This window comes from Dasypus novemcinctus, chromosome 24, assembly GCF_030445035.2.
Source record: "Dasypus novemcinctus isolate mDasNov1 chromosome 24, mDasNov1.1.hap2, whole genome shotgun sequence".
Lineage (NCBI taxonomy): Eukaryota > Metazoa > Chordata > Mammalia > Cingulata > Dasypodidae > Dasypus > Dasypus novemcinctus.
Genome location: NC_080696.1, coordinates 31,665,357 through 31,681,064, shown reverse-complemented (window position 1 = coordinate 31,681,064; position 15,708 = coordinate 31,665,357). Strand labels below are relative to the sequence as shown.

The 15,708-nt window shown below is 50.0% G+C and overlaps 1 protein-coding gene and 1 long non-coding RNA gene across 2 annotated transcripts; one reads left to right on the top strand and one right to left on the bottom strand.

Annotated features, from left to right (window-relative positions):
• Positions 1-329: 329 nt before the first annotated feature.
• On the bottom strand, positions 330-4,618 carry SRXN1 (sulfiredoxin 1). Its single transcript, XM_058286836.2, has 2 exons — positions 4,376-4,618; positions 330-921 (listed from the first exon to the last, which is right to left on the bottom strand). The coding sequence occupies exons 1-2, from the start codon at positions 4,583-4,585 to the stop codon at positions 718-720; spliced, it is 414 nt and encodes a 137-aa protein (XP_058142819.1). The 5' UTR covers positions 4,586-4,618; the 3' UTR covers positions 330-717.
• Positions 4,619-4,874: 256 nt separating this feature from the next.
• On the top strand, positions 4,875-15,386 carry LOC131275760 (uncharacterized). The gene is made up of 3 exons (XR_009183183.2): positions 4,875-5,120; positions 10,734-11,626; positions 14,199-15,386. It is a non-coding gene; the product is annotated as an uncharacterized lncRNA (long non-coding RNA).
• The last annotated feature ends 322 nt before the right edge of the window (positions 15,387-15,708 follow it).

Below are 15,708 nucleotides of genomic sequence, written 5' to 3'. Positions count from 1 at the left end.
ACTTAGGGGTGGTAATGGTGCCTGTTTTGGATCAAGACCTAAAAGGAAATATGCAGAGGAGAGCAGGAAACAGGCCACTGGGAAAAGTTTTATGTTCGATAGAAGTGACAGGATCAGCTGGCTTGGCCCCTCACTGCCTCCTCCCCTTCCTTCCCGGAACGCAGGCATGATTCCTGGAAGTACAGCACCATCTTGAGACAATGAAGTAACACATCACATGAGGGAAAGGCCAAAAGGGTCAGCGATGTGAGCTCGGACTTAGCGGAGCTGCTGAACCAATAGCTACCTGCCTCCAGATTTTGTTGTATGAAAAAAAACAAACCTCTCCATTCAAGCCACTATAAGCTGGGTTTTCCTTTACTTGCAGCTCAACGTATTCCACAAAACAGGGTATATAAAGATGAAAATGAGGAAGGATCCTTATCCCTGGGAATTGGGAGCCAGCAGCTTGTGGTTCTCCAAACCCCATCTCCTTTCTCATTTAGTTCTCCCAGTAATCCCTTCAGGGCAAGAAATGACCCACATTTTCACAGAGGTGGAAACTCGATTTTCCTGTTCATAAGTGAGTCCACAGACTTGCAGCTAGTGAAGAGGCTGCCTAGAGTCAGACCTCACCCAGCTGCAAAGAGAATGAATGCCTGCCACACCACTGGGTGCCCCAGTCACTGGCCGAGTCTTCTGGGCTCTCGGGGTTTGTGGCAGGTGCCAAAGAGGCTGTTACTGTAAGTCAGGTGTGGAAGCGCCCAGGTACACCCTCAGGTCCGACAGGGTGGACTGCACGAGCTTGGCAGGGATGGTCTCCCGCTGGAGCTGCTGGTAGGCCGCGTAGCGGTGGCAGCCGCCAAAGGAGTAGAAGTAGTCACCACCCTGGGCCCCTTTGATCCAGAGGACGTCGATAGGGGGCACGCTGTCGGGGTCCTCCTAGGGAGAAGGGGCAACGGGTGGGTGAGCACAGCACTACACAAGGGCAACATGTCAAGCTTCTACCAGGGAGGTGCTGAGCCGGCTCACCCCGCTCCCAAAAGCCAACAGTTAGATTTTAGGAATCTTGTGCGCTGGATGGCATCACCTTTGTAGCCTGAAAATCAGCCATGGAGAGGGCACTCACACGGGGGTTGGCAGATGTTACCCTTCAGGTCCTTTTTCCCCCTTGGAGACCAGGTTGTTAAAGATTTGCCAGCAAAACACACGTACTATATGCCTACTGCTCTAGACTGTGGTTTCTAGAATACATTACAGCTGGAACAAGGCAGACACAGGCCCTGCCACCACGGGGCGTTCAGTCTAGTGGGGAAGATGGAATGCAGAAGTGAATGTTGGAGAAGGATAAATGAAGACAATATGCAACACATGGCAGGGAGGGGGTCCCTCAGGCCTCTCTGAAGTGACAGTGGAGCAGACCTCAACGTTGAGAAGTCCTCTTGGGAGGACAGGAAGGTGGAATAGTTTAGGATCAAAGCCTGACTGCTTGGGTTCAAACCTTAGTTCTGCTACCTAAACAGCTATGTGACCTTGGGCAGGTAGCCTCCTTGTGCCTCAGCTGCACCACCTATTAAATGGGGATGAATATAATAGACCCACTTCACAGAGGTGGTGGGTCACATGAACTAATACATGAAGACTGGGGACAGTGCTTGGCACATGGACGTGCGCAGCAGCAGGCGCTGGGCATGAGCCGAGGGAAGTGCATTCCAGGCAGAGGGAACAGCAATGCAAAGGGCCTGTGGCCAGAATGAGGCACAGCAACTCCTTGTGCTCAGAGTGTCTGGACTAGACTCAAGGGGTCAAGGTATAGATGAAGAGGTCAGAAAGGTCAGCAGGAGTCAGACTGTGCAGGGTCCTGGGGCCACCATAAGAAATGTGGTTTTTGCTTCTAAGAGCAGTGGGTAGACCCTGGGGGCTTTAGGCTGGGCAGGGTAATATGATATGATGCCATGGGAGAAAAGGTCTGTGGTGTGGTCAAGGGCAGAAGGTGGGAGGACAATGAAGAGGCTTCTGCAGGTGTGAAGCAGCAAAAGACGCTGTCTTGGGTGAGCGTGTGGTGGGGACAAAGAGAGGCAGACACGTCTCAGACATGTGCCAGACCTGATGGGACTTGAAGAGGGATGGATGTGAGCGGAGGTGACTTCCTCTTAGAGACTGTGTGCTGGTGGGTGGGTCCTCCTCCAAGCAGGGGAAGTCTGGGTGGGGTGGGGTGGCTGTGAAGTGGAGTTCCCTGGGAGCCTGCGTCAAGTGCCTGAAGGGCTTCCCGCCACGGGCCCTCGTGTTGTCTATTATGCCACAATAGGTTCATTTATTCATTTATTCCATAAGTGCTTATTAGGCAGGGAGGCCCAGCAGTTCCACACCAGGGCTCTGGAACCTGGCAAGCTCAACTGAAATCTTCACAGCTCCAGTGAGCAGCCGGGGGCCTTGGGGAAGTGACCTCAACTTTCTGAGCATCATTCACCCTCATTTGTCAAATGGGAATAAGGCACCCCCAAGGGCTGCTGCAGAGTCACTGAGCATGTGTGAGCGTGAGCAGTGCCCAGCCCACGGCGTCTGGCTCCTGCACAGTGCCAGGGAGGCCCCGTGCTGGGGGCAAAACGGGTGGGTGGGGAGAGTGATGGGCCTCCAAAGATGTCCTTGGAAACTGTGACTATGTTACCTTACATGGCAAAATAGACTTTGCAGATATGATTGGGTTAAGGATCTCGGGATGGGGAGATTATGCTGGATTAGAGGCGTGGGCCCGATGTAATCACTTAAAAGTGGACGAGGGGGGCAGGAGAGGAGGTGGGAGTGATGTGATGTGAGAAGGCCTTGACTTGCTGCTGCTGACCTGGAAGACGGAGGAAAGCCAGGGAATGCCAGTGGCCTCTGAAGCTGGAAAAGGCAAGGAAATGGATTCTCCCTCTAGAACTTCCAGAAGGGAATGTGACCTACCACACCTTGATTTTAGCTCAGGGAGACCCACTTTGGACTTCTGACCTCCAGAACCAAGAGAACAAATGTACGGTGTCTTAAGTGCCCCAGCACGTTTTCTTTGTGGTCATTTCTGACAGAAGCCATAGAAAATACAGACATGAGCAAAGCAGACTGGGTTCCTGCCCTCACAGAGCATGTGTGGAAGGCGGGCATCTCAACAGGCCACCCAAACCCAGAGGGGTTAGAGCTATCTGGTGGCATGCAGGTGGCTGGGGGTGCAGGGGTGGGGGCACAGGAAGGCCCTAACCCCAGGATGGGGACAGAAGAAACACTGACACTGAGGCAAGAAGACTGAGGAGGAGTCAGAAAGAAGAGAGAGAAGTGTTTTCCTGGCAGGGGAGAAAGGCTGTGCAAAGGCCCGGTGGTGAGAAAGAGCATGCGTGGCTACCTCCCTCTCTGCCTTCCATCCTCCCTCTTTCTCACAAATGGCCAGGCACTGTGCTGGGTGTTGAGGAAACAGCCAAAAGATATGACAATGTCCCTGCCCTTGTGGTGTTCACATGCAGTGAAGAAGACAGACAGTAGAACACAGACTAATAAATGTGCACTATAATCTCAGGCTCATAGAAGTACTATCGGGAAAAATGCCTCGGGCTAAGGGACAGTGGGTCAGGCCGGAGGCCCACTAGCAAGGGCGGCTGGAGGATGGAGACCAGAATGATGCAAGGACGCTTGCAAACTGCAGGCCTGAAAGGCACTCGGGCTGGCTGTGGAGGGGTCTGGTGGGGTTTGGGCCCCAGGTGGTCACCTTCCAAGGGTCTGGGGGAAGGGACGCCCAATGCCACATAGGTCCAACCTATCACATCCGCATGTCCTCCCACTCCCAAATTCCTAACAGGATCACCCAGGCATTCCGAAACTCTCTCCTTGGGGACAGTGCCGACCTTTCTCACCCAGTTCTGGCTCAGGCAAGGGCCTCCTAGAAGAAATGCCATGCCCAGTCCTACTGTTACTGCTTTCACAGCCAGAAGTGACTCCAGATAGTGTGGTGGCCACGCAGCTGGGCACTGAGGTCTGGCTGCCGGGGCGTGAATTCTGGCTTTGCCTCTTTCTAAGGGCCTGATCTTGGACAAGATGCTAAATCCTCCTGTGCCTCAATTTCCTCTTCTTTAAAACGGACAATAGTCTCTAGCTCATAGGTTGGTATGAGGAAGCTAAAGCACTTAAAAATCTCCTGGGCCATGGCGAGTGTTATCTTTTTAAGCATTAGTTATCATTATTTTAATCCTCTCATCTCATCCTCTCCTTGTTCAAGTGAGGTAACAGGCCCAGAGAGGTCCAACCACTGGTTCAAGGTCACACAGCAAACCGTGCACTCGCTTGGGCAGGACCTGGAAGCTGTCCCATCTCATACCCAGCGCTACCTTCCTCCTCCGGAGCCCTCCCTCCGGCCTCCCCGGGGCCTCACCCGGATCGTGTCCACGAGGCTCTGCACCTTGGCTGGATCCAGCACAGACGGCAGCGGCCGGATGAGCACGCTCAGCGGCACGTTGTGCACTGCGGCGATACAGCCCGAGTGGATGCTGCCCCCCTGCGCGCCGCCGCCCCTCCCGGGTCCTTCGGGCGCCCCTCGGCTCGCCGCGGCCCTACCCACGGTTCCCCCGGCGCGCAGCCCCATCGCGCCTCCGCCGCGCTCCGCGCCGCCTCCCGGGCTTTAACTCCGACCGGGCCGAACCATTCTGCGCGCGCAGGCGGGGGACCAAGCGCGTCCCCCCACCGGGCCCCGCAGTGGCCCTGCCCCCATCCCTGCCGTGTCCCCCCCGCGGGGCACCCCCTCGCCTCCCCGGGCGCCCCGGGGCCGGGCGCCGGGCTCCCCTCTCTGCCTGGGGGGGCCTCGCCGTCCCCGCTCCGCGGCGCGGCCTCCCGGGAGTGGAAGCGCCGGGGCCGGCTGACTCAGGGTGAGTTTGCAGGTCGTGGGCGGGAGGAGAGCGGGTGACGCGCGGCCCGGGTGACTCAGCCGCGAGAGGGGGCGGCGGCGCGACCTGCTGACCGAGGATGAGTCGGCAAACCGGCTGCGTCGGCGCCCCCGGCCCTTGGAGCCGTGGCGATGATAATGGCTGTCCAATCCCCGCAGGGGGTGCCGACGGCGTCGGCGTCGTTCCAAACCCTGTGCAGACGCGAAACTTATTTAAAACTCCAGACAACGCTGCAAGGTGCGTATAGTTATTATTCCCTTTCCACAGACGAGGAAACTAAGACACAGAGCTAAGTGACGGCGCTAGTGAGTGGCCTGGGTACATGTCCAAGGCCGCCCGACCCGAGCGGCGCCCCCTCCTCTGAGGGTGACCGTCCCTGGAGCCGCGTGGAGGCGTGGCTGACGGTAGGCCCTGCCCGGAAGCCCCACGCTGACCGTCTCCTCGTATCCTCGCGGCACCTGCAGGAAGTAGGTCGGTGGTAGGGCCGCCGAAAAGAAAGGCCAGCTGTGTCCAGAGTCCAGGGCCACTTAACCACCGACCCCGGTTTATAGATGAGGCTGCGGCCGGTCATGATTTAGTTGCAGACACACCTGCCCTCTTTTGCTCCGAGTCCTGTCCGCTGACCCCAGGCTCAGCACCCAGTACCCCTGGGGCCAGGGAGGAGGTGGGCAGAGGCTTCTGCTTTTAAATTCCAGGTGTTTATTAGCATCTCGGACCCTTCTGGCGACTCCCTAGTTTTGTGGTCTTGGGCAAGTTGCTTGGCCTCTCTGAGCCTTGGTCTTCCCTTCTAAATGGTTATGGGGAGATGTGGAGGGTGGGGGTTAAATAGGTCTTCCATGTGGCAACCAGGCAAAGTGGCTGGATTTACCATGAGCCCCCGAGTGCTGAGCAAGAGCAGGCATCAGGCAAGGCTCCTTGGAGGAGGCCATTCAAACCAGAAAATGGTTTGGTCCCGGAGGGGGAGAGGTTAGAATGGGGTGTAGTTTAGAGTGTAGACTCTGGAATCACTTGGATGTTACGGATTCAGAACCTGGCTCCACTACGTATGAACTGTGTGACCTGGGAAGATCACTCAACTTCTCAGTGTCTGTTTCCTCTCTGGTCAAAGAGAGAACAATAAAAATACCTGTTTCATAGGGTTGCTAGGGAGTGTAAGTGAAAATAAACACAAAAGTACTGGCACATAGAAAGTGCTGAATAAAGGACATTCCAGCTGCAGGAGCAGCTCAAGCGAAAGCTGGGAAGTGGGACAGGCACATCTGATTTGGTCCTTCTGCCCAGGCTGGGGGAAATGCATATTCCCCCGTTAGCTGGAGAAAACATGGAGATGGTGCCCACTGGGGGAGCAGCTGCGTGGACTAGGGGGCCCCACAAAGCCTTCAGCTAGTTACTATGACACCTGAACCCCAGTTCTCCCATCTATAAAATGGGTTAATGCTGCCCATCACTCCATGTGAGTTGGGAAGATGCACAAAAGTGCTCTGTGAATTAGCTCTTCCAAATATAGAAACATAAATTGCCTAACATCCCATTTTGCCGTTTAAGATTACCCACATTAGGTTCTTAGTCTCTTGCAAAGCCTTAGAATTCTGAGGCCATTATGAATTTGACTTGACCTTTCCCTCTCTGCAGTTAGCCTCTTTAGCAGTTTGATATTATTTATAAATTCCAAAAAAAGGAGGATTATGTTTGTAAACTGGTCTCTTCCTCTGGGTGTGATCCCCTTCGATGGTATTAGATTCAGCTGAGATGTTTTTAATTACATTATGTTAACATTAGGGCTTTGATTTGACCATCCCAGTTGGGTGTAACTCAGGTTAGGTCCCCAGCCCCTTGGAGGGCTGATATAAACAGGCACTCAAGAAGACACAGAAGAAGAAGGCACAGGAAGAAAAAGACCTCAATAGACTAAGCAGAAGAGAAAACTTTGATCCTGTGGCCCCAGGAAGAGAAATGAGCCATTTGCCTGCTAGCCTGCAGCTGAAGAGAACAGAGCAGCTCAGCTGAGACAGCCTAGAAAGAAACAAACCCTATGCCAGCCTGTAGCTGAAAGAGAGGAAGGCTGAACTCTCACAGAGATGGGCAACTATCTTGCTTCAACATGTGGCAACTGACTTTGTTGAGAAAAGCAACCTTGAGTTGGACTCTATAGGGCCTTGTATAACTGTAAGCTTTTACCCCAAATAAATATCCTTTATAAAAATCAACAGATTTCTGATACTTTGCATCAGCATCCCTTTGGCTGACTAATACAGCCTCTAAAGCATGCTTTGTTTTAGGACATAGAAACCCTTATACTTCAGCCCCAGAATTATTGGTGCATGGTCTTAGAGAATTTCAAGAAAGAACTTGTCCCTTCTAAAATTCTGAAGTATAGGAAGGAAGAAGAGGCAAGTGAAAGCTTCTGAAATAGAAAAATGGAGATTTGACCTGAGTCTCTTACCATGGTATGCCCAGTGATGTTCCCACTTCTCGTACCAAGTTCTATATGTTAAGGTACCTTTACCCAACTCAAAATGGCTGAAACATTAAGATTTGTTTTCTCAAATAATGTAATATTTGGAGGTAGGTGTATCTAAGGTTGGTAAAGAGGCAGTTCAACAATATGATCAAAGGCGGTGGACTTGGCCCAGTGGTTAGGGCATCTGTCTACCACTTGGGAGGTCTGCGGTTCAAACCCGGGCCTCCTTGACCCGTGTGGAGCTGGCTCATGCACAGTGCTGATGTGCGCAAGGAGTGCCCTGCCATGCAGGGGTGTCCCCATGTAGGGGAGCCCCACGCGCAAGGAGTGCGCCCCATAAGGAGAGCCGCCCATCGCGAAAGAAAGTGCAGCCTGCCCAGGGATGGTGCCCACACGGAGAGCTGACACAACAAGATGACGCAACAAAAAAAGAAACACAGATTCCTGTGCTGCTAACAACAACAGAAGCAGACAAAGAAGACGCAGCAAATAGACACAGAGAACAGACAACCGGGGAGGGGAGAGGAGAGAGAAATAAATAAATCTTAAAAAAAAACAAACCAATATGATCAAAGATCCAGGTTCTTTTCATTTTTTTTGTGCTTCCATTCTCTATGTTCTGGCTTTTGTCCTCAGACTTGCCTTTCATGGTCCCAAGATGGCTGCTGTAGCGCTAGGCATCACATCACTATACAACAACATTCAAAGCTGACTTTAGGACATCCCTTTGTGCCTCTTTTTAAGAGGCCTCTTCTTAAAATCCCCAAGAGACTTCTCACATCTCATTGGCAAGAATTCTATCACATGCCATGCCAATACGAATTCCTGTCAAGAAAACTACCTGACTGGTTTAACTTGATTGGCACTCATCTCTGAACTCTGTAGGGTTTACTGTCCGTGAAGTGATTGGCCCCTGGTGCCTGAAAAGAATAGGCAAGGCCTGGAAGCTGCAACCCAGTTTTTCTGCAGGAGTCTTTCCTTTCCCCATTCTCAAGACTGTGTGGTCAGTTGGGCAGATAGTGGTCAGTTAGCTCAATTATTGGTCTATCTTCGAACCAATGAGACTCAGGTTTAAACTTCTTACTGGGGTTATTAAGATAAGGTGCCTTTGACTGGGACTTATGTAAGCCTAGAAACTGTTAACTGGAGAAATTCTGAGATCTACCCCAAATCCTTTTATCTTAGTTTGTCTTTCTCCAAAAGTAGACCCTAAAACTAGGACTGCTCTGCAGGTAGCTTATTTGGGAGGTGTTCTAGTTGCTATTGCTGCAGAACAAACCATCCCAATATTTAGTGGAATAATACAACCATTTTATATCTCACAGATTCTGTGGCTCTAGAATTCAGAGAGGGCACACTGGGGACTACGTATTTCTTTTGTACAATATCTGGGCAATCAGCCAGGGGATTGACTCAACATCTTGGGGTGACTTGACTGCCAGAGTCAGAATCATCTGAAGGTGTCTTCAGTTACATGTCTGGTGGATGATATTGCCTGTTGGCTGGGACCTTAACTAGGATTTTCAGGCAGAACACTTACTCATGGCCTCTCTATGTGTCCTGGGCTTCTTCATACCATTGCAGCTGGAATCCAAGAGCAGTTGTCCCAAGAGAACTGGTAGAAGCTTTATGGCCTTTTCCAGTCTAGTCTTGGAAGTCACAGAACATCATGTCTGACATGTCACAAGCCCTCCCAGGTTCAAGGGAAGGGGATTAGACTCCACCTCTTGATAGGAGGTGCTTTAGTTTCCTTGGCTGCTCAAGCAAATATCTTGCAATGGGTTGGCTTATGTAATGGGAATTTATTAGCTCACAGTCTTGAGGCTAGGAAAAAGTCCAAATAAAGGTGCCATCAAGGAGATGCTTTCTTCCCAAAGATTGGCATTCTGGGTCTGGCTGCCAGTGATCTTTTGTCCTTGGCTCCTCTGCCACATGGTGATGCACATGGCAGCCTCTCCTGGCCTCTCCCTTCTCCTCCAGGTTCCATTGACCTTAGGCTTCTTGCTTCCTGTGTCTGTCTTTCTGTCTGAATTTCATTTTGCTTATAAAGGACTCCATCAGGATTCAAACCCAGAGCCTCCTGACCCGTGTGGTGAGCTGGCCCATGCACAGTGCTGATACGTGCAAGGAGTGCCATGCCATGCAGGGGTGTCCCCTGTGTGGGGGAGCCCCACGTGCAAGGAGTGTACCCTGTAAGGAGAGCCGCCCCACGCAAAAAAGGCGCAGCCTGCCCGAGAGTGGCGCCGCACACACGGAGAGCTGATGCAGCAAGATGACGCAACAAAAAGAGACATAGATTCCTGGTGCTGCTAAGAAGAATACAAGCGGGCACAGAAGAACACATAGTGAATGGACACAGAGAGCAGACAACTGGGGGGGAAGGGGGGAGCAAGGGGAGAGAAATAAATTTAAAAAATAAAAATTAAAATAAATGACTCCAGTAATAGGATGGAGACCCATTCTAGTTGGATTGGGTCACACCTTAACTGTAAAGTCAAGGAATGGATTAAGTTTAAGAACAGGTTTTTCTGGGGCGTGTGGCTCCAAGCTGCCATAGGAGGAGTAGCAAGGCTCTAAAAGAACTTGCGGGATGTTGTGACCATCTTTGGAGAACACCGTCCTTTCTAGGAGGTGATCCCAGGAAGAGATGTGGAAGAGAGAAATGCCAAGGGGAGGCATGGTAATGAGCAGGCTAACTTGGTAGGCAATTTGGGAAGACCCAGGACTGTCCCTTGGGCAGGGGAGCTGGGTGACTTATTCCTTGACTCCTGTCCCTCACTGGTTGAGGACTGCCCAGGGACATTAAATCTCTGGAATTTCTGGGGGGAAATAAATAAACATTAAAAAAAAAAAACACAAAAACCCTTTTATTGGCTACAGATGTATGGATTTATTTCTGAACTCTCAATTCTATTTCATTGGTCTGTTTGTCCACCTTGTTTTGATTAATGTAGAGTTGTGCTAAGTTTTAAAATTGGAAAATGTGAGTCTTTCAACTTTGTTTTTTTTTCAAGATGTTTTGGGCTATTTGGGTCCCCTTGTCATTCCATATGAATTTGATGACTGGCTTTTTCATTTCTGCAAAAGTGTCTGCTGGAATTTTGATCAGAACTGCATTGAATCTGTAAATTGTTTTGGGGAGTATTGACTTCTTCTCAATATGAAGTCTCCCTATCTAGAAATTTAAAATTCTCTAACCTGTATAACACTTTTGTCCATTTCTACAACTTGGATCACAGACTTCTGCCATGTTGTTTAGTCTTCCACTCTCTTTTCCTGTTTTCCTCTCATTTCTTCTATCTCTTCTGCCAACCCCTAAGCTACTGGGTTTTTGTTGTTGTTGTTGTTTTGTTTTGTTTTAGCAGAAAATTCACCTCTTTCTTTTTCAGCTCTGGTGCCTTCTTTTCGTGACTGCCAGGGCGAACTGGGGCAGCCTCCTTCCCTTGCCAGAAGAGAGAGAGGATTACTTCTCCAAGATCAGTCTGTTTGGGCTCTCCTGAATCACATGCCTACCCAGGATCAATACATTCTCCAAGGACATGCCTTTGCTGAGCTGTTTAATAATGTGCTCTCGAACCTGTCACCCACTAGGATGATTGTGATTGGCTTAGAGGAGCTCCTTCAGCCACCCCGTGGGTCCAGCCTCCTCTGAGCCACTCAGATAGGTTAAGTGATGGGTGAATGTCGAACAAATGTGAAGTTTGTTGATGTGGGACCAAGGGTGTAGTGGAGGCCTCTGGTGGCAGAATCATGCTCCTTGGCCCACCTTTGTAGGTGCAATTGTCGTGGGAAGTTCTGTGCAAGCCCAGACTCACTGCCAGCTTCCCAGACTCACTGCCAGCTTCCCAGCCCAAGTTCCCTGTGTACAAGGGCTGATGAATACATGTCAACTTTCCATCCTCATAGGTGGACAATTCTGAGAGGCATTCTGGACCTTTCTGGACCCTTCACAGAGACCAGTAGTACTGATTCCCATTGCTACAGCAGTGGCCTCACTAACCCCCCTTCCTGCTTCCTGCTTCCTGCTTCCTGGGATCACCTCCTAAATAAACTATCTGTATTCAAGTCTCAGACTTTGCTATTGGGGAACTGAAAGGAAGACAAAGGGGGGATTTGGCGCTGATCATCCTCTACAGTTCTGTACCTTGCTTAGGTTAAAATTGCAGCTCTGCCACTTATTATTGGGCCAGTCACCATTTGTGCCTTGGTTTCCTAATCTGCAAAGTTGGCATAATAATGGCATCTGATTTGTATGGTTGTTGGATGAAAGAAAAGAGATGATGTAAGTAAAGTCCTTAGAATAGTCCCCAACATATTATAAGTGCTTAATAAATATTAGCAGTTTGATTACAGTTTAAATTAATAGTCAATTTGGAAGGCCCTTCTGTGTCTGCATTTCCAGATGAGTCTCATTTTAGAAATCAAGACTATTGTTTGCAAGTGACAGAAAGCCAATGGGAATTAGCTTAATAAAAATTAGGGCTCTTGGCTGCAGACTTCAGGGAAAATGGGTTCAGAGATTTTTTCTCCCTCTCACTTGGCAGAAGGATACCTCTACATGATATGAAAATGGCTGTCAACAGGGATTATGCTTGGCTTCTAGTAACAGGGCTGACAGGAGAGGGTTAAAACACCCAAAAGTGCTTCCTTTCATGAAAACAGAAGAGTCTGGCAGTAGAAGTTCAGGGCTGCAGTGGCTGCTCCATGGTCATTAAGGGCACAGGCCCTTCCTATCTTTTTGCTACCCTTTAGAGTAGGGTAATCATTCTCAAGGTCACCTCCTGGTTGGTGATTGCCGCTGAAGGACCAGCCACCTCATTCAAGTCCCAGCGTGGTAGGAAGTGGAGAAACGGAAGGGCAAAAGGACATGAGCCCCTCCCTTTTAGCAAGCTCTCTCAAAAGTTCCATATAAGACTTCCCTTGCATGTCATTGCTCAGAAATTGGTTACATGTCCACCCTGGCTGCAAGGGCAACTAGAATATGTATTTTTGTTTATAGTGGCACTTTGCTCAGCCATAATTGGAGTTCTCTTACTAAGGAAGAAGCAGAGAGTGGATATTGATAAGCAGCTAGCATCTGAGCCACAACTCTCAAGTTACAGTTCTACTTGCAGAGAGCATTTCCAATTCTAGAAAAATGAAGAGCAGGATAATGATTGACCTGGCTTGGTCAGGTGCCCACCTCTGGACCCATCAGCTATGGCCATGGGGAACAGAGTCTTCTTTTTTCAACATAGCCACCATTATTGAGTAAGACTAAATGCCTAAATGTATGTCATTTATTAAAAAATAATTACTGGTCACCTACTATTGGCTAAGCACTATGCTAGGCCCAGGTGACTTAATGGTGGGCAAAATGACATGCAGTCCCTGTCTCGTGAAGCTTACAGTCCAGTGGGGGAGGAAGATAATGGCCTAATAAATCATACCAATTAAGTACATGGATAGTAAGTGCTGCAAAACACAGCCTTGCAGTCGCTGAGGAAGTGACCACCTGCTGAGAGATGAAGGATGACAAAGCACCTACTGTTAGTTGAAGGGTGGTGTTGACAGTGGTGCAGACGGTATGTTACTGGTGTAGGGGTCAGCTTAAGTATGCAAATCCTTTGTGGCAGGAAGGAGCAAAGTTGCTGAAAAGAGGAGGCTGGAACTCAAAGAACAGAGGGGTGTACAGTTGCAGGTTCAATCGAAGAGATGGGAGGGAAGGACCAGACCAGTAAGTCTTCCTAAGTTACCTTACGGGGGTTCTGTTTTGCTCCACACAGTGGGAAGTCCTTGAAGGGTTTTCAGCAGTTAGAAAGGGTGGGAACGAGGTGATCAGATAGGCACTTTTGGAAAGATCCCTGTGGCTGCTATGGAGAGAGGAAGAAGAGAGGGGGAAGCAGAATGGATCCAGGGAGACCACCGAGAAGACTGGTCTGTTTGTTCAGGTAAGAGATGATGGTGGCCGTGGACCAGGTAGAGGCTGAGAAAACAGGAAAAGTCAACAGAACCTGGTAATGGGTTTTATGGTGGGGTGAGGGAGGCAGATGTGGGAGGCATGACTTCTGGATTTTGCGACTGCAAGACTGAATGGATGCTGGTGCCATTCCTGGAGATGGGAAACCCTGGAGGAGAACCAAATCATGGCTGCAGTCGTAGCCATGCTGCGTCGGTGGTACCTTTGGGAAATCCAGGTGGAGGCGGCCTGCCTGAAGATAGGGATTTGCAGCTCAGAGGAGAGGTCGGAATTGGAAATCTAAATTTGTGAATCATCTGCTTGTGGGTGGAAACTGAAACTATGGGTGTAATGAGATTGCTTCAGAAGAGTGTAAGTGAGAAGGAGAGAGAAGCTTGGGGAATGCAAACTGTAAGGTGAGTCTGCAAAGTTGCCAGGGAGGTAGAAGGAGAACCAGAGAGTTACATTTGGAAGCCAAGAGGAATCAGTGATTTGGAAGGAGGGCAAGGTCAACTATGTTTATTGTTGGAGGGGACTTTGAAAATGTCCATTGGATGTGGGGACAAGGGGGCCTTGGAATCTTTAGTGAGAACCCTTTGATGGCATGTTGGCTGCAGAAGGTGATTTGAAGTGGGTTGGGGAGTGAGTGGGAAGGAAAGAAATTGACACTGCAAGCGTGGCTGAAGGGGTAGGTCATATATATATTTGATGGGATTCTAAAGCACAGCCAAGAGCCAGCTCTCTAGGTCCTCCAGTAGCTAATACCCTGGAATCAATCCCTTTCTCTGGTGGGTAAGAGAAAGGGGGAGAGAGCAGGATCGGGGAGTGCAGGGTGGGTGGGTAGGTTGGCTTTTGTGTGTGATGTTGGGAAGATGAAGTTTTTCTCCATCTAATGGCTTCTGTTTCCTTTGTGAAGCTGCTTTTGAGGTCACCTGCTGAAAGTGAGGAGGGAGGTGGAAGATTTGAAATAGTCATCGTGAAGAGTGGAAGAGAGAGGTGACCAGAGAAATGTCCGAGGATTGCCAGCTGGTCTTGACCATTGAGATAATTGTGAAAAGCAGTCTGGACTAATATAGCAGTTGAGGTGCTCTGGGCTGCAGGTAACAGAAAATCTGTGTCAACTGACTTAAATAATAAAGACACTCCTGCCACATACCAGGAAGACTGGAGGTAGCACTTTGAATGAGTTTCAGGGTGGTTGGTTCAGTGGCTCCCTGATGGCTCAAGGACACAGACTTCCATCTCTCTGCTTTGCCATCTACTGTGTGGGCTTCAGGCTGGTTCCCTTCTCAGTCACCAGATGACATGCTTCTTTATTTACCTCCAGGAGGAAGAGAGTCTTGGCTTCCTTTCTCGTAAGAGAGAGGAAGAATCAAAGAAGCTTCCAGCACACCTCACCTTGAACCTCATTGGCCGGAATTGGGTCATGTGCCCATTTCTGAACCTATGGGGGATGGGATCTTAGACCAGTCAAGACCACTCCTTAAGCTGATGATCACTGCCCAAAGTGCATGGCTGCCATCAGAGAGGCAGAGGTGGTGTGGATGCTGAGCGCTTCCAGGGGGCTGGACATGAATGCCAGCTCCTCAGCAGCATTCCTGCTTCTCTCTGTGGTACCTTCTATTAAGGCAAGGTACTAACAGTTATTTAGATCCTACCAGTTAGATGCTCTTCTTTAGAATTAGGATGGCAGAAGTGGGGCAGGGGCCATCTTCCTACTGCTTTGACACTTGCTACTGGCAAGACAGTCATGGAGGCACCAAGTTTTTCTTTAGCAGTATTCCAGTGTGGAGCCACCAGCTTAGCAGGTGACAGGAGGTAATTATAGTGGCACTGGCAGGAGTGTCTTGACCCCTGGGTTGCAGCTGTAGTGCTGTGTTCTTGTACTCAGTAGTTCCAGTGCAGCCTCCTGGTTCCCCCACTGCCTGGTTATGGAAGAGGCAGCAGCTCCCCACGGGTCAGTTCTGTGGTGATGCTGAGGTCCAGCCTGGGGCTTACTTTTTTAGCCCTCTCACCAATTCTGTCTGCCTTAATTCCCTGTATTAAATACTTTTCTGCTTCAAAGGGGTTTACACACTGAATTAGATGTTTGTAAAATCCTAAACCCTGGTCTAGACTGGTTTCTGTTTCCCAGACCTGAAACAAACATAACTGTTGCAACAGCCACTCAGGAGTCGCTTGTAGCCACAAGACCTGCGTGTGTGGATAGCTAAGGAATGCAACAGGTGCCTGTGCCTCTCCATCTAAGACACCTGGCAATTGCTCAGGGTGCAGCCACTTGTCCAGAGGTGTGCAATGGGAAAGGCAGACAGGATGAGGGTCCAAAAATTGATTGCACTGCCTACAAAAGAGGAAACCTACAAGGTGGTCCCCGGGGGAGATGGGGTTCCAGCCCCAGCCCCCCAGCATGACATGCAGCCCTCAAA

Bases quoted from the DNA above. Each gene is read 5' to 3' on its own strand.
- SRXN1 (XM_058286836.2), bottom strand. From the start codon at position 4,585: ATGGGGCTGCGCGCCGGGGGAACCGTGGGTAGGGCCGCGGCGAGCCGA. The intron at 922-4,375 runs GTGAGGCCCCGG...CCTTCTCCCTAG, and splicing joins GCCTCGTGGACACGATCCGG to GAGGACCCCGACAGCGTGCC.